General features: G+C 42.7%; 1 protein-coding gene across 3 annotated transcripts in view; it reads left to right on the top strand.

The window, feature by feature from the left end:
* vti1a (vesicle transport through interaction with t-SNAREs 1A) overlaps window positions 1–25,236 on the top strand; it is a 115,800-nt gene extending 90,564 nt beyond the window's left edge. For 2 of the 3 annotated variants that reach the window (XM_085466408.1, XM_085466409.1), the window contains one exon: window positions 20,645–25,236. In XM_085466408.1, the coding sequence (XP_085322534.1) occupies window positions 20,645–20,738 (94 nt within the window). In that variant the 3' untranslated portion in view covers window positions 20,739–25,236. The remainder of the gene's footprint in view (window positions 1–20,644) is intronic. The other variant, XM_085466410.1, reaches the window with a different exon arrangement.
* Window positions 25,237–26,568: the final 1,332 nt, after the last annotated feature.

Here is a 26,568-nt window from a genome sequence, read left to right as displayed (position 1 = left end):
AGAATGATTTTGATTGATTTTCTAGTTGCTAGTAGTTGTTCATTTTCATTTGTATGTGGTGTGAAAATCTGGAACAGTCTGAGTTTACAACTGAAACAATGCAAAAATATTCATAGATTTAAATTTCTCTACAAACAGTTGGTCTGGTCACAGTATACTCAATAATGGGTTTTAGTGTGCTCTGTAATGTCTGTTCTCTTACCATTGCTGGTATGGATTCCAAAATAAAAAAAAATAAAAAAGTGTGCATATGTATGTACATATATGTACTTGTGTGTGTAGATATATATGTATGTATATGTATGTGTGTTTGTTACTTGTAGTTATTACTGCCTGTTACCTGTGGTAATGCAATTTATAATTTATATATTCTGTATTCAGTTATGAAGGCTCTAATTGTTGTTTGCGAGCTGCCGCTTAGATGCTTGTATGTGCCCGGGGCTGTTGATGGGTCTGTATGCAATGATGGGCGTAGCTGCGGGAAGTTTATTGTTTTTTTTGTTGATGAGTGAGTATAGGGGTGGGATTTAATAAGTTTTCTTCGTCCCACTCCTTTTTCAGGCAATTTTTGTTTTTTGTTTTGTGTATTTTATGTTTAATATAGGTATTTGTTGTGCCTGAAAATGAACAAATAAATGAATGAATGAATGAATTTAATTGTTCTAATTATGAGCAAGATTTGACAAAATATGTATTTAAGATACCATAAACAACACAATAAGGAGCACATCAAAAATACAATAAAATAAGCAAGGTACTGTAAGACAGATTGAACAAGTCATTGCCTACATTTTAAAATTGATGATGCGATTATATCAGATTGTGTAATTTTTTTATTTTTTGAAATAGCACCCTCACAGCTTTTTTTTTTTTTTTTTTTTTTTTCCTCAAGCCTGAACTCTCTCCAGTTCGTCTGCTCTGTTCCAGATTTCCCTCTCTAGTTCAGCAGTGACGTTTTTAGACATTTTGTTTCCTTTAGGCTAAAAGCAAAAGAGGAAAAATCATGCAGTGGTTTGTGACATTTAATTGAAAATTTTGTAGTCATTTTGAAAATATGTTTTGCCCTCAAGACCACCTAATATAAAGATCATAGCTCAGAGTCCCCCAGTATTAGCATTGGGGCATGATTTATTATTGATTCCAGCTTTATTTTAAATTAAATTTGTACAGGAATATTGTGTTTATTTCTCAGTGTCTTTCTTGCTCAACATATATTAACTTTAGCCTCAACCACAGCCAGTCAATTAATTGTAGGTATACAAAGCACTGGGTTGCATTCCAGTTGCTCAGTGTTTCAGTGTATTATTGTGCCATGAAGAGTATCATTGTAGCCCAGAGCGATGGGCAAGCCTTCCTCCAGCTCAGTGACAAAGGCAGCTGTGAGGTCATGGTCGAGGCCAGGACTATCAGAGCTATTAGTCCAGCACAGAACGACCATAACAACAAGCCCTGTCAAATAATGGTGTCAACGGTGGGATTGTGTAGCTTCATTTATGGACAGAATGTCCACGGTTTAATGGTGATGTGTCGCTTTCAATTGACTCAGTAGGTCGGATTTTACCCCTTTCTCTCTCTTTCTGAGTTGGGTGTGCTGTAAATATTTCTATATGGCATACGCTGATTTAAAAATTTTGCTTTTCTCAAACTTCAAAATGTCAGAAAGGTCAGTTGTCTAGGATAGTTGGCCTAGAGACATAGATGTGGGAGGTTGTCATGATAACTCATGTTTCACTGAAGCTTTTCTTGCCTCCCACTGAGACCTGTATTGTATAAGCCTGATCAGAAATCCCCAGAGTTGTTGTTTTTTTCTTCTTCTTCTTGTTCTTTATTAAGTTTGGCTGCAGCACAGTCATCGATATTTAGAAGTTGGCATAATGCTAAAAGTCTTAGTGTCAGTTGATGGGCATTTGTGTAGGATTTATTGTCCTTGAGCTGAACTTATAATAAATTTACTTTTATATTGTTTTGCAGTGATTTGGTGTTTGTCGTTTTGATGGGCAGACACCGCAGAAGCTGTGAAAACCCTTTTTCTTATTAAATGCGGCTTTTTTTCAGGTACACGTTTCATAGTTTCGAGCAAAAAGGTCTGAGCTTTTGGTGGTTTGTGTAGCCGTACTGTTGCGAACACTGTTGTGAGTCTTTCCAGGGTTCCGGATGCTGGTTGCCTTCTGAACTGTCAGAATATCCGTTAATATTGAGCCCCCTCTGCCTTGCCTTACCCTCTGAGTTTCAGCACTCCCTTTACCTGACTTACTGAATAAAATGATTTCTTTGCTCGTCTCTTGTTTTCTAGTCAGAATATTGCTTTCCCCCCTCTGCCACGCCACATCCTCCTTCCTCTCTCCTAACAGTAAACGTTAAGATCCAGGAGTGGATCAATGGCTGTTATCCTTTGATGTGCCAGGACGCATTACGAGTGGTGAGTTCTAATTGGAGCAGAAAGCAAAGGATCAATGTTGGCTGTAATTGCCTGACACAGGGATGGGTGTGAGACTTTATTATCATTAATATTTAGACATGATGTGGGAGGACCCGGCCGAGGCTAAATGTACAACAGTGGTGCAAACCTTTGATCTCAGGAGAAAAGCAGATCGATTGAGGGTTGGTGAAGAGTGGCTAAAGGAAGAGAGGTCGTGGAAGTGGGGCTAGCAGGAAGCACGAGTTATCGTGACCCACACCCTGGATTCTATCGGATTTCTCGGAAGTTTCCCTTGGCTCGGAAAAGGCCACGCTAGGCCTCAGTCCAGAGCGGGTGCCATTAGGCATTCATTAAAACTGCAGTTACTGAAAGAGCAACAACTCCGCAGTTTAGTTTCCTTCATTAATCCCACTAGTTTAGCTTTGGATTTAGTTTTAATAGTGAGAAGAAGCAAAGATGACGAGATAATAGTCTTTGTTTTGTTGACAGAGTCCATTGTCAGGGAGATGTAACAAAATATGATGGAGGAGGAGGCCCTGTGGGGCTCAGGGCTGCTACCTCGGTGTCAGCAAACACGACATAATGTTACTTAATCTTATAGGTAAAGAAGGGGTCTACTTTGTGTGATGGAACACACCCAGCCTTAAAGCATGACTACAGGGGGCTGGGGCTGTCCCCTGTGTCCACAGAGGAGGCTAAGAGCACGCTGAAACCATGAAGCGGTGATTTATACTCTCAGGGCTGTCTCCTCTGTTTTTCACCTGGTTCCCCAAGGACTGATACCTTAATCATTGTACTTAGCAAGACAAAGAAGGGTAACGGGTTGCACAAGTGTGTTAGTTTTCATGTCTGTGACCTGCTGCCTGATATTAGACAGACGAGTGGGAAACCGATCAGGATCCAGGTCAGCCGGGATAATGATCCTAGAAAGGGACTAAATCAGAGAGTGATGTGTTATAAAATGACAGAGAACAAAAGATAATAAAGTTTTATTATTATTTAATTTAAAAATATGTCAAAACATATCCACTTGGTACTGTGATCATATTTGTTGACGGTTTGAAAATAGAGCACCGTAGATCCCATTAATTGCCTTGTCCACTGCTACGTCCCCTTAATAAAATTATACTGTTAATTATTTAATTAATAATGTGTTTTGAAGCTAATCTCTAGCTATAAGGTTGTAAGTATTATAGAGATGCTGACTAACTCTGTTTCTCTATGCATTTCCTCATTCTTAAAAAGAACAAGAGGTGATGTTGGGGTTTTGTGTTCAGTGTTGCCTCTTTGTCTCTGCATTCATCCTTTTTATGCTTGTGTGCATCGCTAACAGTACATCGTGCAGACACTAGCGCCATTGTAGAAAACCCCTTGTGCAACAAATGGCCCATTATGTAACTTTTTGATCATTATTCCAGCTTCAGCAGTGTTATCGCAAAGAAATGTGACTGCTGTGTTCCTTCTGCGAATGTGTGCGAAGCATGAATTGTCCAAAGTCCTAAAACAGTAACCAAAAGTCTCACTGAGAATTTATATTATTATAAATCGCACATGAAAATCAGTAAACAAGCCAGCTTTTTGTGCTTTGACCCTCAAGTCTTGGTGATTTCTGTGGCTCACATTTTCAACATTTCTGTTTTGCCACTTGTAACAGGGTCTCTGTTATGGCAGTTAATGTTAAAAGTTAGCTCAGTGTGTTTTTCCTGTGTGCCCAAATGTGTGTGCATTTCTGTTGAGCGTTTGTGTATTTGTCTGTGTGCGTGTGTGACTATGTGCAAGCGGATGAGAGAGCGAGATAAGAAGGAGATGAAGAGTCGTTCAGAAGAGCTTTCTCACTCAGAGGCGTCCCCATCTGTTCGTCTGGGCCTAATTGTTCCTGGGTGCGAAGACACACACACACACACACACATTAAAAAAAAGGAGGGAAAGCAACTGTACTCGTCCCCCTGTCCCAGAGTTATTTCTGTAACATTAAAAGAGCGCCACCAGCATGCTCCAGATTATTGCCATGTAAATAATGGCACTTGGCTCGATTCCCCGCTAATGAATGTCATTTACTTTTTTAAACGAGGATTAATTATCGACAGAGGACCTCTCTCTCTCCTCCCACGGGGGAGCTCTTTGCAATTAGCTGCCAAAAGATGGCCGCTAATATTTATGTTTTTTTAAATACATCTATACGTACGCACATGTGCATATGTTCCTGTGGCATGGTGAATAACCTCCTAATTAGCGGCCTGCTTAATTCTGTGAGAGACTGCTGAGAGAGACCACTGATGAGGAAGAGGTAAGGTGACCCATGTCGGCTTAATGTCCTTTCCTCAGTTGCGTATGTGGGTTTTTGTTGGACGCTGGTGCTGGACATTGTTGTGAAACTAGGGTAAAAGAGAGAGTGGTGCTGCTTTGGAGCCAGCCTCCCGGTTGCAAAATAACGCAGGGAAAACAAACACGGCCCTCAAATTAGATTTCCCAAAACATAGCATTCCCTCTCATTTTACACACCACAGTGGCCAGCGGACGAGAATAGACTAACCCGTGAAATCCGCTTCAGTTTCAGAATGGCACAGTCGCTGGAACACTTGATAAACGAAGGCCCTCTGGATCTATCGAATAGCGCTGCTTTCTTCAAAATACAAGATCTTAATTCTTACCTAATTTGCCAGTTTTGCATACATAGTGGAACTGCAAAGGCAATGTCAATGTGCTATCATGGCTGGGTATAGTTAAAAACTTTTTCCCCTTACTCTCTCTGTCTTTAACTCTTCTGTCAAATCCACCTCTTCGTTCCTCACTGCTTCCTGCCCATACGCTCCCACACTTCTTTTTCCCCCCGTACACTATGCTGCCTCTCTGTGCGTGGGCTGCTAGAGCTAATGCACTTAACCTAACTTAAGGAGAAGATGAGACTGATGGGTAGGTCTGTCAGCAGTGACACTGCATGAGGTGTAGGCCGCCTTCTGAGCACAGACATTAAAATGCCACACAGCTAAAAGGGTTAAATTTCTTTATAATGTTTGGTTTTATACTTCTAACTTGTGAATTGTTTTTTTTTACCATCAGACCACGTAAGACTGTTTGTGTCAAGGCAAACTTTTTTGCCAGTCTCTAACTCTTAACTTTTCAGCCATTTTGGCAGTTATTTAAAGCCCCTATCTAAATGAGCAGGGAGAAAGCTATAACTTCAGTGTCAAAGGTCAGTGGCACCAAGAAAAAGTGTTTCAGCTCAATACAAACTCCATGCTAATTCATATTATGGACACAGGCAACTAAAGTAAAGTTTTTGTAAAAAGTACATTTATTTACATGTTTACTGACAAAGCAAATAGGTCTGGCTGCCACTACACAGCTGAAATACTCCTGAACCTCAATTATGTACATGCATGATTGGCTAATATGTCTTTGTGTATGCCTAATATTCCAGGTAAGTGGACAGTTGTTTTTTTTTTTGTCAGTTGGAGAAATGTCTCATCACTCATCCAAGTGTCAGCTAATGGCAGGTTTCCACTGCCTTATAAACTGTACAGTTGCATAACGACTGAAACTAGTGCCATTGCCTAACAACGTCATTCAAATGAGTGATGAAACGCTTGTTCCACTGAAAACACCACATCCAGATGAACAGAATCAATTTCTGGAAGTGGGTAATGTGTTTCCTTACTCTCATAGATTCTGAATTTTTTTGAGTGTAGCATCCCTTCCTTGTATAAGTTATCTGGCTTTTCCAGATCAGCTCAAAACAAACCTTGCAATTGCACCACATGCACCACAGTGTTTTTCAGGAGTGGATCTGTGCTCCACATTACTTAAAGTACTGCCTGTATATCTAAAATAGGGCTTGTATGTCTAGTTTGTACCGAGGTCACGTCAAGTGTGCATAAGGAAAGAAGGAAGTGAGACACAGTAACGGTCTAGAGGTTTGTCATGTCAAGACTTGTCAATTGGATGTGATACAACCAGTATTAACTACTAGCTGACAAGTGGTAAGACTTAAAAACATGCAATGGAAACCAGAGATGATGAATGTTCGCCTTCAAAACAAAAATTTTTGTGTCACTCTTTAGTAAGTGTTTGCAGTGTCTTCCATGCAAATTACAGGAAACAGCAGCAATCTGGCATCAACCTCCTTTGGAGTGCTGGTAAACAGTCAGGGAATTTCCCTAATGATTGGAGGTTACCTGGAGGTCACTGAACTGTTTGCTTGAAGCCTACGTCCACACGTACCCGGGTAATTTTGAAAACACGGGTACGTGTGGACGTAGCCTTAATCACTTGACCCTGCACTGTCACACATCCAAAATAGCAGACAAGTTAACAAGGGTAGCGGTCACATGACTACAAAACCAGGATAGAGAATTTTTAAAAGACCCCGTTTAGACGAAGTGCTCCCCAAGCCTGGACCTAAGCTGCGTCTGCGACGCGACGTCAGAGGCACGCACCCGATATATTTTAGGGGTGAGTCAGCACGAGGCCAGTCGAAGTGAGAGCTGCCACGCTAAAGGGGGTTTATGTGTCAGACTTGCCCACTGAGACAGAGGTTATGATAATAGATAACTGTGAGAAAGCCTTGGATGGATGGAGTCTAGCAGAGGTGGCAGTTACTATACCGTGGGCTATAGTCATCCCCCCCATTCGGCTCCGTGTTTTATAGCTAGATTCTGTTGCTGCTCTCTGGCTCACCTCTCAGTGTGAAATGAGCAAGTCTCGACTATCGTCCTCAGTCCGCCAGTCGAGCTCACAGTTACACACGAGCACTGCCAAGAATGGTGTTTCTGCCTGTGTCTAAACATGTGGAGCTGTATGATCTGCTGAGTGGGTCATTTGACATGTGTGCTCGGGGAAATGTTTGTGTGTACATTTAAGTGTCTGCTCATGAACTTTAAAATGGATGGGCTTTTGGTTCGTACATGTTTACACTTACAGTAACATTAGGAGAGAGAGCGCTCCTAAATAATAAAATTAAGAAGTACGACATTCTTGCATCGGCACTGTTTTTCCTCCTCCTTCTCTGTCGTTTCATTGGCCCCTCTCCTCACTTTCTTTCTATCTTTCTGTCAGCAGGAGGGTGAGGGGCTTGCTCCAGGCTGCAGCAGGTTTAGCTGATTCTGAGGAGTGCGAGAATAATTTGGGATCTGCTCTGTTTCATCATCTGCTGCTGTCAGAAGTTTGTTTCTGAAGCAGGAGCCTGAACATTTGCTTCCTCGGATGATGTGTCACAAGTGGCACTTTGTTGAGCAGTTGTGTTTGTCTTTGGCAGGTTTTACATGGTGGAGCACGAGTGCAGATTGTGCAGCGACCAATCGTGCTTTCTGTTCAACATAAATCAGGGCTTTGTCAGAACTTGTGTTCTTGTTGTACAGTGTTTGATTTACATTTGCATTTATAAGTTCGTACAGCTCCACCAAGGATAAACGCCTACATAAATTTCCCCTTTTATTCCCCTTTTATTTTTTGTTATAGGATATATTCAGAAAAAAACAGGCTCAATATTGTTGCAGTGTTGTTCTCAATGTTGTCAAAATACAGACATACAGGAAGCGTTATCAGGTGAGTCAGGCTTATGGAAGGTTAAATGAAGTATTTTTCTTAGGATGCAGTAAAGATCAGTGGTATGATTTCACCTGCTAGTCATTCAGTAAATCTTCTATCCAGGTTTTCTTTGGATTTGAAACACATTTGGCATAAAACTGATTGTTGCTGCTGTGAGTTGAACAGGCTTTTATCCTGTGTACCTGTGTAGTTCAAAGGAGAATCTGTGGAAGTGGATGTTAAGCAGTCTGAAATGTTTTTAAAGTGCACATGTGCATGAAGTGTAAGTGAATAAATAGATAAACAACCACAAGACTTTGCAGACCGAGTCCCCCTGGCTGTTGGCCAAACAGGTAATTCCTGCGGCATAGTTTTGGAAGGGCCACAGCAAGCCAAGCCTGCCTCAGCAGTCAGACTGTCTGCACATTTCTGTTGCTGATGGCATACCAGGGGCGCCATTTTCCTCTCTGAGACAGACAAGCCAGAGGATCTGATTGGCCTTCCGCCAATGCACACTCACAAAGACTCCTTTGACAGCAGGTCAGTCGGTTAACCAACCAGTAGGCAGAGGGATAAGACAAAAAAAAATCCTCACCCTCTTCACTCCTAAGCTTCATGATTAAAGGGTTCTTAAAGCTAAAAAAGGGGGTGCATCCTAGTCTTCTCAAAAATGCACAAGTAGTGCATATTTTCAGGTTTATTTGTGGTTTTGTATACCTTTACATTTCATCGTGGCAAGTGTTTGCTGCCGCCACAGACGTGGATCTGAGTGTGTGCTTAGAATTCATGCGTAAATATTGACGTGTGCTTGTATGTTTTGTGTGCGGGCTTAAATCCTTGTGGCCAGGCTGGCATGAGCATACCATAAATACGCTGAACAAACATCTGCTGTTATTCTTCCCCCTTAGCCACCTGATATTAGCTAATAAAGGCAACGATATCAAATCCAGTTCACGATCATGCAACAGTATTTTTTGTAAACGAAATATTTCTGAGATGGTAAATATTAGAAATGTTTAAGGCCAAACTTCATTATAAATTAGCGCTAAGCCTGTGCTCCATGATTAGCTCGTCGTGGTTATGATGTCAGCGGAGCCTCACATCTTATATTTTCATCATAAAGCTGTGTAGGAGCTGACGCACTACCTTAAATAGCTGTTGATGTTCTCCTGTGCGCTCATTATCTCTCCAGTCCAGGCTTTGCTTCTCCGCTTTCTCCTGCCGCCCATCTCCTCCCCTGTGTATCGGCCGCTTTGCATACGACTGATGTTTAAATGCTGCATTGTTAACTGACGTGGGGTAGCCCTTTGCTGACCCGGGAGGTATTTGCTCGTTTGATCATGGGGCAGCAGTTTTAATGTATCGAAGCAGCGCCGCTCCGTAAAGCCCCTAGTATAAGTAGAGACAGAGGGCGAAGGCAGGGCGAGGGATCCGTTGGTTGCAGGCCTGACAGTACAGAAGGAAGGTGATTATTAGAATATCTGTTGGTCAGCAAGGCCAAAGGGAACGCTGCTGACCCTGCATTTCCTGGTTATGCTGTGCTGGTGGGTGTTGGTATTTCGAGGGGTTTTTTTGGGGGGGCATTGCGAGTTTTGTGGCAAAGATGGAGAACAGGACTCCATTGATGAACAGATTCAATATTTCCATCATAGTGTGTGTGTGTGGTTTTTTTCTTTATAACACTTTAAATATTTGCATACAAGGCCTTCTTCTGATGTTTATTTCTTATGCTCTATCTGTACGAGATGCTACACTCTTTACACTTTTTTTTTTATTTCCACACTATTTATTTTGTGCAGAACTGTGGTTGCCTTTAACATCCAGCCATTGATTTACTTCCCACAGTTATTTCTGCTCTTAGTTTGTCATAAAGACTAGACAAAGATAACTGAAAGGCCTCAGTGTCAGTGAAAACCACGTTGCCTTTTACATATGGGTCTCTGGATACAGAACTCTCACTTCACCAGCTGACAACACAAGAGAAAGAAGTGTTGAGAAAGAGGGAAAAAAACAATGACACAAACAGAGTACAAGTTTGTGTTTGCACCCTGGGACCTGTGTATCAAGACCCTGGCTGCACTGAAGCTAACCGGAGGCTGGCCCCTCAAAGGAAAATATTGAACACCCATACACCCTTCTTGCCTTTTTCTTACCATTCTTTGCCCTCCCTCCCCCCCTGCTTTCATTCTCTGCTTTTCTTTTGGGCTTATTTCTTGTAGGGTGTCTTTCAGAGTGGCAGTGACCATAGATACCAGGAGGGGAAAAAAACCTGTGGAGAGGAAAAAAAGAGAAAGAAAGACACTTTGTTCAACTTGATGATTAATATTTGATGGACAGTTCCCTCATGAATTTCCCATAGCATTCCATAGTGGACTTGTGATGTGCAGAAGGCTGCGAATGGAGATTGTTTGACTCGATGCACAGCTCATCATCAGCATTAAGTGGCCTTTCCACTTTTCCATAAACAAACAAGAAATACAAAAACTAAACGAAAATGTATCTCCGAGTGTTGGAAAATCAGCTAATTTTTTTGTCCCCAAGATTGAGCATGCGATTGTGTTTCTAAGCTCGTTTGACACCGTTTTCTAAAAAAAGAGTTCCCTTTAAATTCCCTTCAGAAATATAATGTTAAAAAGCTTCAGATTACCTCCCTCCCTCTATATCTGTGTCAAGCAGTGTGTATCCTCATGAGATCTCACAACTGGATTCAGTAAATATGGATTGCCTCTTTTATTTCCAAACGTCCCAAAGCAACCCAGATGCCCCTTGACTTTTGAACCGCGGTTCACAGAAAAGCAGAGGTGAAGCAGCAATCTGCATCTCTCATGGTGCCTCACGCCCACATTGTTTCTGAGACTGAGAGCGATACCACATGAGTTTACCTCCAACGGTGAAAAAAACCAGAAAAATAAAGAATTTGAAGGAGAATTCTTAGTCGATTAACTCGGGCTGTCATCATCCGCCCCTAAAAGTTCGTCTTCTCTTTCTGTTTCCCCCTATCATTTCCCAGTTTCTTCTCTTTTTTTTTTTTTTTTATAGAAGATTGACCCTGCATGGCTGCAAGTCTTGATTAGCAGGGCTTCAGAGCCCAGAGTCTATTGATTGGGCCTCCAAAGCACTAAGCAAATGTAGCAAGAGAAACAAGTCAATAATGCTGTTACTGCAACAATCCCCGTCACACTAGTGGCTTCCCCCGCACACTCCAAATAGTTATTTTTCATGGGTTGGTGGTGAAGCACGCAATTATGAGAAAATCAGTGTCACTAAAAATTCTGGTTGTCCGCACTTTCTCGTCTTCTCCTTCTGTCTCCGTTTGAGTCTCTCTATAAACTTTTGTCTGTTCTGTCCGTTCGGGATATCGCTTTGCTTTTGTCTGTGACTTCATTCATGTAAAGACTGCTACACGAGTTTATTTTAATCCATTACTTGACTTCCCTTTCTCACATCTCCCAGGTCACTACCACCTCTATGTCTCTCTCAGCTTAGACATGGAGACCAGGGAAGCTAGTTTGCAAATTTAATGGAGCAGCATGGATTATTTAGACTGACTAAAGCCTCCCTTGTAGTGTCAAATAGGGGGTTGTGGGATGACATTAAACCCCTACTTTCTCTGTCTCCTTTTCTTTCTGGCTGCTGCCTTCTGGTTAAAGTGATCTGTACCTGCATGTCCAAACAACTCAAACCTGATGGTTCACATATTCTTTAATTGTTGTGTGTTATTTTACAGCAGTTTTCCAGACGCCCTCCTGTAGTTTTCAGATGTTTTACTCAACACTGCCTTGATGGGCAAGCATGTGCAACATTACTGTTGGCGGAGGGTTTTTGCACGCATGCATGTAGAGTCTGACACTGCGAACCTCTGCTTGCTCAGTTCTTTCATACCTGCAGGGTAGAGAAGGAGCCAGAGTGGCCTTAGGGTCAAAAGGTCAAGTTCAAGAAATGGCTCTTTCTCTCGTTCATCCGTGACTCTGAAATGAAATCCAGGCTTTGGCAGTCTGCTTTCGGCCCAAACTCACATGAAAACGTGACCTCTGACATTAAGATGCTAAGAGAAGTCACAGGTTCTTGTTGCTTTCTTTGCAATCAGGCTTGCTGCTGTCCTTAATAACTGGGATAGGTTGAAATAACTAAAAGTTCACTTTTCACTTTATTTACTAATTTCAGCCCAGTTCTTTAATCTATTCTCATAGAATGTGAATTTATTCTAGTATCCTTTAGTATAAGCCACTGCAAAGATATGTAGCTGCTTTAGCATGTGGACCACTCGTCACATTTTTATGCTTATAACTTGAGACAAGGAGACATAATAATAGAGATAATGATCCAAGCTGCATGTATAGAAACGAGCAGGCAGTACATGATTGCGACTTGGTCAGCCTTGGGTTTTTGTTTAGTGTTTTTTTACATTTGTGTTAGAAAAAGCCAGCCCGTGTGGGTGTGTGTACTTGTATGCTGTTTGTGTGCGTGCTAGTGGGCAGTATCACACCATCATCTGAATCAGCAGAGAGACAGGATGCAAAGATAAACCACACGGGACTTGAAGCAAATATTTGGAGAGTTGATTTGAAACGGCAAACAAACAACATGCGGAGGAGCTTCCTCACCAGTTAATAAAAAAGACTCAGACATAAACACTAATATCCTCATAGTTTCTTTGGTTGGGAATCCTAAACAGACTTTTAGGTTGTATTTTGAGTGAAATGCAGTTGACGGCACCTCACGACTTGAAGCTGTCGGGACAAGTTCTTGTAAAGATAAGAGCCCTGATTTTGATATGTTTAAAAAAAAAATGCAGAGATAAGGAGATACTGGTTTTTGTTTTTTTTTTCTTCCGCAAGTTATCATAGCTCTGAATTACTGCTATAAACTCTGAAAATAGTTAGGTAGTAGGTCGGATTTCTCAGCATCAGCGTTGGTGTTACGTGTCAGGCCGTGGATGTATTACTCAGCTTCAGTGTTTTTTTTTCTGCAAAAGTAACAGGTTACGCTGGGAAAAAAATGAAAGTGAGCAGTTGTTCTCAAATGATTTATGTGCTTTAATGACATTTCAATACTGAACAAACAATAAAAATTTATGGACACCATAGTTTTGGAGGCCTGCAGCTCTAATGGCTAATGTTATGCCCTTTTTCATAGGGGCCAGTAATCGGATCTGCAGCTGGCCCCTGGCCTTCACAGAATGTATACAAGGGGGATTTTTGTGTTTTGGGAAATCTCAGCAGAAAGAAGAAATAGTGAGAAATGTGGGGATATCACATCCATATCTTCTGCAATCTCCAAAAATACTTGCTGAATAAATAAAATATTTATTTTTTCATAATTAAAATGCAGACACGCGTTACTCTGCAAAGGTTTCAGCCACTGGACGTAGTCTGTGGAGGCTTCTAAAGCAGTGAGAAGATTCCTTTATTTAAAGCCTGAACCATGAAATTATTGACATTAAATTCTAATTTTGAGAAACTGGAGTTGATTGAACCTTATTAACCTTATTGAACCTTCTGACAAATTACCAAAAAAAGGAGATAGATATAAATTTGCATTTATGAGTTTTAATTTGTATATTTTTTGTTACAAGCAGCAGGAAATGTAAACCTCTCAAAAACTCATGTATCACATATGATCCACTTGTATTACATTTACACAAGAAATCATTTATTTTTATTACTTTTCTGTTCTTCCTGGGCAAATTTCACTTTCATTTGAGAACTCAAATTACAGTTTAGTAGTTTTCTTCTTTTATTGTTTTAAATGCCATTTATTGCTACCATGATGTTTATATCTCAGTCTTTTTCTTTTCGCTTCTAAGGCTATGTTCAGACCGAACCTAAAGTGACGTTTTTGCACGGTGAAATTGCGTTAGTAGTTTACGCAAAGACTGGTAATAACGCAAATACACACCCACGCGAGTTGGAAATGTCTCAACCTGGAGGCAAAATTTGCTCCACTTTGAAAGCTCGATTTGACTTCACTTCTGCAGAAAAAGATTGCTCGCAGAAAAGTGAGTAGAATAGTTTGACTTCCTGCTAAGTTCTAAAAATATGTTATTAATCGATTCCAGCTGTCGGGTTTACTTTAGAAGCAAGTATTTCTCTCGTTGGTTATTTGGGGTAAATATGCAGCATGTGGGCTACGAAATGGTCCAAAAACACTCCAGCGATTGAACACATACAAAAACCAAATTTGCCACTATGCTGCTCTGACAACCAGCTAGTTAAGATGAGCCATTTTCCATATTAATCAAGTAATAAAAATACAGTTGTATGAGTCAGAAAACAAATGGCTCTGATTACGGCAGCCTTGTGGAGTATACATACACAGTTTGGAAATGTGGGCTGTCGGCGTCGTCCTGTTGACTATAAACCAGCGACTTCACAAACACACGGGGCAAAAGAAAAACAACTTGGACTTGGAAATTTGAGTTAAGAAAAAGTAGGTGAGGGGAAAATAAGCAATATAAGAACTGAATATGAGCAAGGGGACAAAAAAAAGAGGACACAGCGATAGAACAAAATAGAAGGAGGGGGAGGATGGAGATGAGAGCGGTAAGACAGAGGAGGGTGAGGGTTCGCGCAAGGGAATGATCTGTGTATGTTTGGAGCTCAGAAAAGCCACCTGTACATCACAACCGGATGAGGAGAAGCTGTAGCAGCTACCCGAGATTGCTGCCGGCAAAAGAAGTTCTTAAAAATTCCAGACACAGTTGCAATATACTCTCTCTTCCTCTTCTCACCCACTCTGTGTCTTTCCCATTTCCCTCTCCATCTCCCTCATTTCTCTCGATCCTCTTTTTCATCTTCCCCACACTCACATACTCTTGCATACTCGCCTCCCACTCTAAATTTACTCCTTCTTTCTCCCTCCCTCCTCTTTTCTTCCTCCTTCTCTCTCCTTCAGTCGTTTTCTGCCCTCCCTTTCTTCCATCTTGCACCATTTTTTTTTTCAGGAGAGAACTGGGTCCCAGTGTAGGCTGCTGCTGGCCAGGGTTGTTAGCCACCAAATAAAAAATGGATGAACTTCTAGGGCCCCGGTGCTGTTCTCCTGCATCTAGTTGGTGGAAAGAGAGGGAGTAAATTGGAGACGGAGAAAGGGAGAGAGAGAGAGAATCAGGCTGACATGAAATACCTTGCTCAGAAGACGTCTTCCAGAAACCTGACCGTCTTTAATGTCAGTTTTTTCTCAGTTGAGGGGAAAAAATTGTTTTTGTTAGTACAGGTCAAAAAAAGGTCTGCAGCTCTTTCGGGGATCGATGATCTCAACAAATAAATATATTTATATAAACTGTGAAACTTGTTACATTATAAGTGAAAATCTCTCAGTTTGTGAATTATATGCTGTTTTCCTTTGATTTAGATTTAAATTACATTGAACGTCTCTCAGGTTTGGATGGCTGACTGGATGAAATGAGGCATTTGAAGACATAATTTTTTTAAATCTAGGCTGTTCATGCTAATGCGCTTATCTTTACAGTTCAGTGAGCATTTGAGTGTTAAGGTGTGGAGCAAGTTCCTAAATATTGTTTCTGTTTTTAAGTAATGTCAGTAAACAGCTTCCAGTTAGGAGCAAACTCCAGCTGTGCGTGCTTATTTCTAATAATCAGCATGTCTCTCAGACACCCCTGTGGGGGTGATACGCTAAACATACGTGGTGGGATCAGATCTCTCCAACAAGCAGGTCAGCTTATTATCCCCGCACAGCAACGTGAACCTGATCCAGGTGTTCTGACTCGTTCCTCCTCATCTCATTTGCGATTGAAACATTGCACGTTTTTCCCGCCTTCTCTCAACCTATATTGTTTGCAGGCCAGGCTCAACCTTTTGTTTTTGTCGTGTGTGTGTGTGTGTGTGTGTGTGTGTGTGTGTGTGTGAGTGATGTGGCCGGTTTAAGTTTGAGCCCCAGACCGAGAGCAGCTGTGTGTATGAGTGTGTGAGTAAGCGTGTGTGCCTCCACAATGAAACATTTATTCGTATTAGTTTGTGATAACAAGTCGAGGCATTACTTAGGACTTACCCCCACCAGCATTTCACCTCCGTGTCCATCACTCAAACCATTTGTGAACACATTGATCCTCTCCCCCCCCCCCCATCCCCTCCTCCTCTCCCATGCTGTATATTCCCAGGGTTTGGAAGGAGAGCCAGAATGGCTCAGACAGCAATTGATTTTTATTTTATTGGTCTACTAGTGGAAAGAGGTGGGATAGGGGAGGGCCTGAGAGATGCAACTCCGAAGCTAAGTTTGCTCTTAGTGGGCTGTGTGTGTGTGTGTGTGTGTGTGTGTGTGTGTGTGTGTGTGTGTGTGTGTGTGTGTGTGTGTGTGTGTCTCCAGGTGGGATGGGCCTATCCGCTTATGTCTGTCTCACAGAGAATGTTTTTGTTTTGGGGTAGGGGCTGTTGTCTTTCCGTCTGTCTGAAGGTTGTGTGTGTGTGTGTGTGTGTGTGTGTGTGTGTGCGTGTGTGTTCATGTCCAGCCACCTCTGTGAGCCATCAAAAGCTGCATGTCTGTGTTCACATGTGTCAGACACACACACACACATGCGTGTGTCATTTAAGGTATTGGGGGAATCTGAGGTGCTGATGGAGCTGGCACTAGGGACTTGGACCTCAACACACACACACACACACACACACACACACACACACACACACACACACACATAGCTGAGGTGTATCCCGGTGCTCATTAAAGCTGGTAATAAGGCTGTGCTGCTGGAAAAGGAGGGGAAAAAACAGGGAAAGGAAGAGAGGGAGGGAGGAAGAGGGTGGGAAGGGAGAAAAAGGAAAAAAAAAAAAAAAGGGAGATTTTAAAATTTAATAACACTGGTACGATTTTGTAAATCTTTCCTGACAGAAAAGTCCTCATTATTTTCATCTGTCTCCGAGGAGCCTCTCCAGCTTTGCCTCCCCGGGTAAACGGACCTTTCGCGCTCTCCCTCTTTCTCCTCTTTCTCTCCACCTCTCTATTGCTTTTTCCACACTTTCTGTCTTTCAGCTGCTTTGTTGTCTGTTTCCGATCTTTGTGACTCTCTCTCTCTCTCTGAATATTTCAGCCTCTCTTAGATTAGTGCTGTAAATCTGTTTATTTCCTTTTAGTAAGGTGTTAGCTGACTGGCTGTCTGCGATGAAGGAACATAAGGAGCCAATAGCATTTCCAGTACTATGTGCTGTGATTGGCTGACATTTTAGTTAGAGTTACTGTTGGTCTGTTTTCGTGAGAGTGTTTCTTTTTTCCCCCCCACCGTACCGGGGCACCGACACAGGAAAATACTTGAGGATCATAGTATCAGGTATCAAACTCACTGTGTGTAGGAGTGTGCATATGTGGGTCAGCAGATACACCCTTGTACCTGCGGTCTTTGCGTCACTCACACATCCCCAAATCCTTCCCTCCACTTACACGCACACACACACACACACACACACACTCCTAGCCCCCCTCCACCTCTATGTCAAGTGTCAAAACTGGAGGATGGATCCGGTTTGATAAGTTCTGTTCTGTCTGGCCACGTGTCAGGGCGGGATCAACTATATAGCAGAGGAAAACCATGTTCTTCACTCTCCTACCTCCCAGTTTTGGGGATTTTTTTTTTTACTTCTCTTTTTTGGGAGTATTGGGGTGTGGATATTTTTAGGGTAGGTTTTATTGTAGTTGTTTCTGGTAGCTTTAGTACCTTATTTGACTTGTTAGCTTATTATAAAAGGAAAAAAAACAAAGAAAAAAATAGTTTGACGTATGAAATTTCATCAGTTTGTGTGGTTTTGTTTCAAATGGATGAAGAATAATTTCCCCATCCTCTGTAAAATGTAACCAAGTAGTCATTTTCCAGCCTTCTTAGGTCTGCAGTGGTTAAAAGAGTGTGATGGCTGACTTTCATGTCCCACTGCTCATATGTCAGTGGGGAAAACTGTGGCTCTTTACAGTGTCACAGACACTATTTTTCAAACAGTTTTCAACATCAGTGAAGTGATTTATGACGGCACCTCCACAAACTAATTCCTCCAATCTGTCTAGCTAGATCTGTGTGTATGTGTGTGTGTGTGCGGCCCCCCTTCAGGTCATCTGGTCTAAATTGACCTTTGGTCGTAAGCTTTGCAGGATCTTCTCGGTCTGTGTGAACTATTGCAAGCATTAAAGTAAAGATGTACTGTTTATGGCTCCCCCTCCAAGTTTCTGATTGGCTGCCTCTTGCAAACAGAAGCACCTGAGGTTAAAATATTGGGAATATCCCTGCTCTATGACATCAGAAAGATTTGAGTGGAAAAAAACTTGCCTAAAACCAAATATTGAGAGCAGTGTGATGCCCGAGCTTTTAGCTTTCACATGTGCTGACCTAATTATTTGAAACTTTGACCATGTTTCATATAAGCGTGCACTATTTCATTAGTGTGTGTGTGTGTGTGTGTGTGTGTGTGTGTGTGTGTGTGTGTGTGTGTGTGTGTGTGTGTGTGTGTGTGTCAGAAAAAGAGGAAAAAGCATTAACATTTTTGGACGGGCCACTCCTAAAATTTATATCCATCTTCTCTTTAAAGGTTGGAGTTGCCATATGTGCTGCTTTACATTTATACTTCCAAGACACGTTTTGTTAGATTGGTGCACAGAGGATCAGTTAAGGTCAAAATAATGCATTTTTTAAAAAAAAGATGTGTCCCCAGAGGGGGGAGGGAAAAAAACTTCTTAAACCGCAGCACTGTCATATTCCTTACTGCTTTGAACATTTAAGTGTTTGAAGTTATTCCACGTTGTTTGCTACCAAATCAGACTCCTTTAATAAATGCCGTTTTAACAGAATTGAACCCCCCTCCACGAGGCTAAAACTAACTTTATGTTCATTTCTCCACTGCAAGCCTCTACTAGCCCCCCCCCCCCCTCCCTTTTTTTTCTTCTTTTCACCCCAGCTGAAAAATTAGCACAACACAAAGCGAGCTGGCTTCTTCTAACACACTGCCACAGATACACACACACACACACACATACAAGCGCCTCCTCTGGGTATTTGACTGGGATAAATAATCATTGTAAATAATGAATGTCAATTAATAGGGGGAGACGTGTCCTTGCTAAGCATGCTCTGATTAGTGTTTCACTGGGATCTCTTCCCCCAGCTGGCTTCAGCCAATCATGTCAGCCTCATCCAAAACACCAGAATAAAACTGGCCTATCACAACATATGATATCATCTAATACTGCCTCAGCTTATAGGCATATGGCAAATATAGTATTATCTGTCACTATTCTTTTTACAATTTTTTTTTACCTCAGCAGTGAGGTAAAAAATGCCACGTGTGGGTGTGTGTGGGGTGGGGGAGGGATACCATAGCTGTTGCTTATGTTGTTCGGGACATGGTTTGCTATAAACAATATGACAGTGTCATAATAATGTATGCATTTATTCAAGGATAAACTGTCTACTTATAAAGCAGTGCTGCTTACACACAGTAGTTGTAATGAGCTCTCTGGTGTTAGCGAGAGCATTACAGCATGTCAGAGAAGTGTCCTATTACTGGAAAGAAGTTCATGGCGATTGGTTATATATTGTTTTTAGTTTGTAACAGTATCCTCTGAATCTCATATAAAGCAGTTGATAAAATTTGTTGTTATGCGGCCGAGAGTCTTTTTGCAAAAGGAAATACAAAGATGTAAAGCATCAAAGCTTGTCTGTGGGATTTTTGTCATCCTTCCCTTCAATAGCTTCATCAGTTCTGCGCTTTAAGCTAAGCAAACGGTCGAGACTTTTGCCAGGCGGGCTGGTGGACCAGAGGGAGGCCGCGAGCTCGACTGGTGTGTCAGCTCAGACGTGGAGTTTAGAGGGTAGCTGGGTGACTGAGCAACCAGCCAGCGCCCTCCCCTCCCTCGGTGATAAATGGCCACAGCATGGGCTATTCATCTCCTGCTTAGAGAAGTGGACAGTGCCCCCCTGCTCGGCCTCTCCTCCACCCCTCCACATGTCAGCAAATGTGATAATTCTCTCATTTGTCAGGAGCAGTGGAGGGTTTGGAATCCGTGTGTGTGTGTCTGAGTGAGTGCATGTGTGCTGATGCAAACTCTGGAGAATTTGGGGGACACATGCTAGATAAGTTGCTCACTTACCAGATGCCTTGCTCTGCACATCTTCACTCCATTCCTCATCTGGTACTTTTGTGATTTATTTATTTATTTATTTATTTATTTTGGGGGGGGGGGGGGGGTTCGAAGCCCCCACTCCCCCACACCAACTTTACTTCGGTCACAGTGGCAAAATTTAAATGAGCAAATGAGTGAGTCGTTTTATGGCAAATTCCATCAGTAATTCAGCGATTTTTTTTTTTTATTACCTTCAGGAAACTACTGAGCCACTTTTTCCACTTTATTGTGCAAATAAAGTTTAAGAGCCTGTCAGCTATTTGTGTGCGTGTGTGTATATGTTTGCATGTCATGCTTGTTTATAAGTGTGTTGGTCTCTTTTGCATTTGTATGTTCATGTCTGTACACAAATCAGCGTTGTTGTTTTTTACAGAGGGTACACATATGTAAGCAAATCACTCTTATCACGATTGTTTTATCCAGTCACGCTGTGGTTTTATGACGTGTGCCAGCGAGTGTATAGCAATTTAAAAACCAAGCGTTCAGACCTCATGGTAACAATTAAACAGGATCAGGCTCCAGTTGACTTTTCTCCGTAGACCCGCGAACCTTTTCCTAATCCTTCTCTGTTCTTTCTCTCTGCAGGATCATCCAGAATCGGGTCCTGGTCTTCATCCTCGGAGCCATCATCCTCCTCACCATCATCCTGGCCATCTATTTTAATGTGCGAGGCCACTGATCTCCCCTGTACGCACATGCATATATACACACACACACACTCCCTCCCCCTAAACGCAAATACACACACACTCTCTTGTGATTAATAGCGACAAAAGCGTTGTTCTGCTGTAATTAGGACAAATGGTCCCCATGAATCACTATTTCCAAAGCCTGACAGCAAGCTTTTTTTTTTTTTTTTTACCATTTCTCACTCCTTTTTTTTGTTTGCAGTTTCTTTCCCTTTTTTCTCCCGTTCTCCTTCTTCCCTTTTACTCTCTTTTTCTCTTTCACTTTCTTCTCCTTCCCCCCTCCTCCTCTGCCTGTCAGGCTCGTTCTTACATCTCCAGGGACTAGAACGGGGTGAGATGTTTTTATAATAGTTAATATTTTTCATGGTGTCGTCCTCAGCGTGGTTTGCAACCTGGTCATTTTTTTTCTTGTGTAACTTAATGGAGGGCTTTTTCTGTAGTGTAGGTGGGTTTGGTGTTATTCAGGGTGTGGGGATGCATGAAAGGCAGAGAGAAACCGAAGTTCTACACACATCTGTGGGTTTGCACGTGTGCATGCATGAGTGACAGTCATGGATGGGGGCCCGCACTGCGTTTCTTATTGACACCAACAGTAGGCACACATACTGTATTAGCTTCTGTAACTAAATGATTCAGCTGTTCTTCTCCCCACCAATCACCCTACCCCTGCACAGCTCAGAGGACAGTGCCTTCAGTTTAGATATGCTGTTCACACTCCTGCTTTAAAAGGCTCAGCAGAGCCCAAAATAGACAAGTGGCGCTGCCTTGAAAAGAGAGGATGCACGCAAAAAGGTTGAGGTTAGTTCAGCTTGTGTTCATTGAATCAAGGTGAAAGTATTTTGGGTTGTTTGTTTTTTTTTCATTATTAGGAGGAAACTGGTTGCAGTTTTTGTTTTCAGGAGCAAAAAAGTGGTTATTTTAGAGAATTTAGAGATTGAAGAATATTAAATAAAAATTGCTCTTTTAATGGATTTTAATGCAAAAGAGACCTGACCTCAGCCTCCGTGAGTACAGCACAGAAACAAAGAGAAATGCTTCAAATGACATTGTAACCACATCTGGGACATCAACCCTTCCCAAATACATACTACATTAACTGATTCCCAAATATAAGCGTCATACTGTATGTACTAACATTGAAATGGACATCATGTATAGTGTTTTTGCTCTTACTAAGTGACTCTCTTGCTATTTATTTATAAATGTAGAGTTTCCATTCAGATTTCTGTGTTGGAAGTGTATATTTTTGTGATGTTGAAATTATTCAGAATTAACATTAATCACATGTTTGTTTCTTCTTGATTTGTGGTGGTTCTCTGATGCAGACTGTACACCAGGACCAACTGAAATATGTGTATTTCTAGTCTTTCATCTTAAAGGCTTTTTTTTTCTTGATTTCTTTCTTCTATAAATGGATCTAGCTTGTTTAAAAATGTGTACTTTTTGTTCTTTATTTTCTATGTAATCTTCGGAGGTGTGAGATGGGACCCTTGTTTCTGTGTTTGTGATGATGTGATGCATCTGCAGGTGTTTGAAAAAAAGGCGTGCTTGAGTTTACCGGCGTTTAATTCTTCGGGGGGAAAGCCATTCTTTGGGGACGGCGTTTGAAAAATCTAAATTTAAGAGCATATTTGGATCATTTTTAATTTTATTTTTGTTTGGAGGGGGGGGGGCTAATGCTAATGCAAGCCACAAGCTCGCACACGCATGGAAACACACACTGGTGCGCGCGCGTATGTCTCTTGTGGTTGGTGTTCCCAGTGAGGGCATTTGCTATTCTGTTTCAGGGTCATAGTCTTCATTTTTGAAGATGCGGGGGAGTCCCCATCCCACCATCCCACCCCACCCTCCCCCACCCCGTGCTATCGTCCACCATTTCACAGGCCCTCACCAGCCGCGGCGCCGTGGTCTGCTTCAAAGCCTCAAATTAATGGCCAACAAAATAGTGTGTCTCTGACCGTCCCATGCGGGGCCGACCCACTAAGAGTTATCATTAAAGTGAAGCAATAATGAAAAAAACGAAGGAAGGAAGGAAAAAAGAAGAAGAAGAGCTGGGGAAGGAAGCGAACGAGGAAGCGCGGAGGTAGGGGGTGCTGAGGGGGGGGTTAAATCCCAGGCAGTTTGACAACAAACCTCATCTGGTAATGACCCTCAGTGATTGTGGTTTTACCCAGTCAGCGTGCACAGTGTGTGTCTGTGCGTGTCTGCATGTTCAGCCTACCTATGTGCTGATGTGCTCTCTCTGTCTCTCCTGCCCCCCTCCCTCCTTCTCTCTACCTCTCCTGCCACCTTTTCCTCCTCCTCCCTGTCCTCCCCTCCCTTCCCTCCCCTCCCAGCCTGTCAGATGAGCGGAGCGGTAGCTAGCGAGTGAGCGGTGGAAGGCAGCGTGGCGGCGGCTTCTATTTGAAGTTGTAATGGTGTCAAAAAGTCAGGGCTGACTGACAGACGTCAGTCCCACAGGGCCTCATTAAAAACAGACCCACTTGACAAGGAAATAATTGAGCGCCGGCGACAACTCGGGGGCCCCTCCGCGTTTTTAGATGTTTTTATTTTCTTTTCATTATTAGCGCCGAGCTATTATGTTCATTAAGAAATGGCATTAAAACAAGTTTTTTTCTTCTTCTTTTTTTTTTTTAAATACGGGCGAGGGAGGGAGCAGGGAAGGAAGACAGGATGCATGGAGGTGGGAGATAACGATTTGTTTAGAGCCCCGGTTCTGTTTTATTATTTAAACAGGAGCGCTGTCATGTGATACCTTGGCAGACGTTGGCTATCATCTCTCCCTTCTTTCTCCTTTCCTCCCTCTCTTTCTTTCCCCCCCTCCTTCTCTCCTCTGTACTCATCCCTTACTTTTCCCCAAGCTTTTATCTTCCCCTCCTCGGTCCGTCTCCATCTCTTTCTCCACCTGCTCTCTCTATCCCCTTTTCTTTCTCTCCCCGTTGAGCGGCGGGTGTCATTGGAATATGAACTAGATTATTCATCAGTGCCCCCACCACCCACTACCACCCCACGCCCCACTACCACTCCCTCCAATCGCTGATTTGGTTTTCGACAAGCGTCTCACCGCAGAAGGCTGAGGATGAAAACTTGTCAAAAATAGGTTATATCTTATTCCAAGGGGCAACAATAGCAGCAGGTACAGACACCATTTAATATTTAATTTAGGCGGGTGGTAACCCTCCTTAAGTGACTGGAGCTGCGTCTTCCATACAAACGCCAGGAGAAAAGGAGGGGTGGGTGAGCAAGAGGGGAGAGCAATTAATTATTTGATGTCTGAAAAGTGATTTTTGAAGCTCTCGCTGCCTTCTCCTGTTTGCCAGGGGGGGAAAAAAGGGATCGAGTCTTTGGGTGTCCCGGTTCGCTTTCCACACACGTTCCTTATCTTGGTCGCCCCCCCGAGAGCCGAAACATTTCCACTCGTATCACGTTACATCCACATGATAATTGTTCATATAGTAAAAGGTTTTCAGTCTCTTTATGTTATCAGTGGAAATTATGAAATCTTCTACCACCACCATCTTTGCGACATCTCGCTAACGTTCCCAGTCATTCCTATCTTCACCGGTCCTCTCTATCCTCTCTACGTGGTTTTACATAGAAATTATAAAAGGAAGGTTCCTCAACAAGGAACCTGTGTGATGCACCAACCATTGCAAAAGCCCGATGTTTGTCAGCCATTTAAGACGACAAGGGATTGTGACAAGCGTCGTTTGAGCTGCCTGTCCCCCCAGCGGAGGGCGGGCCTTAAACGGCACAAACAGCGCCAGTGGTGGGATCGCAACAGGAGGGTGGGCGCTTCGTCTTCAGGAGTGTCCACGATGCTGTCACCCACTGCACACGCAGACACAGACACACACAAACACACATTCATGTACATTGAGAGAGGCCCAGCAAGAACAGCTAGCCAAGAAAAAGAAGAATGGGGGGGGGAATCACAATGGCACTGTTTGAGGAGTACAATGAATATTCTTCTGTTTGATTCAGCAGACGTGGACGCATATGCGCACGCACACACACTGCTGCACGTATGATCCCAATAAAGACAGGCACACACGCTCTAGTGTGGAGCTGTTAGAAGAGGAGCCATGGTCTCCATTTGTACATGCCACCAGTTCCAGCAGAATGGCTTTCTTTCTCTCATCAGCCCATTATCTATCTGTTTTTTCGCCCCATCAGCGCTGTCAACCGTTTTATTAGTGTTTGTGCTCACAATGAAATGACAAAGGCCCCCATTATTTGAGGAAGTCGCAGGGGCCGCAGCCATACATGCATGCACGGATGTCCGTGTGCTCGTGGCCAGTGTTAAGAGGTGATGCCGAATCGTCCACATGCGCATGTATCCGTCTCGAGTTATCGCGTTCCCTTCAGTTCAGCCAATTGAGACTCCGGGCTGATCCTGACTTGTGAAGCTGACTTTTTTTTTGTGATCTCTGTCAGTGTCTGTGTTTGACATCTGTGATTAAAGCGGCTCTGGATCTTTGTAACCTAGATGCTGTGTCGTAACTTGCACACAAACACTTGGTGGGGTCTCCGACTGACTCCGCGGGAACGAGTAAGGAGGTACGAGAAAAACAAGAGCTGACATTTACAAACCGAATGTGGCGCTGTGTGCTTCCTTTCGTATTTTAAAGGTGAAGCAAGCCGTGTGCTGAAAATCCTCTTAAGACATTGTGTCGTGGAGGAAACAGAGATGCAGAGCCAGACCAGCTTTCCCCCACCACCACCAGACCCTATCCCTGCCTCCTTACTCTTCCTTCCCTCTATCTCCATCACATCTTTCCCGGTAGAAACACAACCTTTGAACTGAAATTAACACTTTCCACTACAAAGACAGCGGTAATCTTCAACGTCATTTGCATGACAATGAGGTTATGTAGATAATAGAGCTGTCAGTGGATCTTTTTCCCCCCACTTTTTATTCTTTTGGTCCCTTTAACTGCCTCATCAGTATGCTACAATGTGTCCAAGCAGATATTTTATGACATGCTGGAGATTATTCTATTTATATTTTTTGTTAAATGGATTTCTATCATTGCAATTGAGCAGTGAGAATGAGCGCATTCTGTGACTGCTGCGCGTTTGTCTTGTATGGTTTCTCCTGTGTTGCCGTCCATTTTAAAAAGACAAATGATAGAAAGAGAAAGAACATAAAAGGAGAAAAGTGGGAATGAGTGCAAAGCAGCCCAGGTTGCCTGGGAGGCACTCAGTGGCCTGGACGTTCTGAAAGAGGAGGGTTTAGTTGAGCTCGCCCTTGTACAGTAATTTACTTTGCATATGGTGTCTTAGCAGACACGATTCTAAATTTCCAACTGGGAGGCATCAGTGGAGGAATCACTGTCTTCAAAAGACGGCCTGCCAGTCACGCTCCTCCCGTAGCTAGAGATCTGAGCGTGCGGTGATAACCCGCGACATCTTTCTGGAAAAACGAGGAGTCGATCAGCTTTGATGGAGCACATCCGCCATGACAGGCTACTGAGGAGCTCGCTAATGAACTGGGGAAGGGGGGTGGGCATCGCTTAGGGTAAGAGCACAGAGGAGAAGGGTAGTTGAGTGGGGAATGGATGGATTGATGGATGGAGAAGGTGTACTTGATAGTTATGAGGTAGCCTCTGCTTTAAGATATTCAGGTAGATGGAAGAGTGCCCAGGTTAGAGAAAAACAGCTATGTGTTTGTTGAGGAGAAACAACCCCCACTCCACTACTTACATCAGCTCGTTACCCCTCCAGCACCAAAGGGTGAGGAGGTTTTTGTGGTTGTTTTGGGGTAAATATTCATGAGAAGGTACCCAATCCCAGATCTCTCCAGCCAGTTTTTTCCAT

This window comes from Copadichromis virginalis, linkage group LG8 (assembly GCF_057382275.1).
Source record: "Copadichromis virginalis isolate Kocher_CV1m ecotype Utaka linkage group LG8, C_Virginalis_male_GT1.1, whole genome shotgun sequence".
Classification (NCBI taxonomy): Eukaryota; Metazoa; Chordata; class Actinopteri; order Cichliformes; family Cichlidae; genus Copadichromis; species Copadichromis virginalis.
Note: the sequence above shows the minus strand (reverse complement) of the source record. Positions and strands in the feature narration are given on the sequence as shown.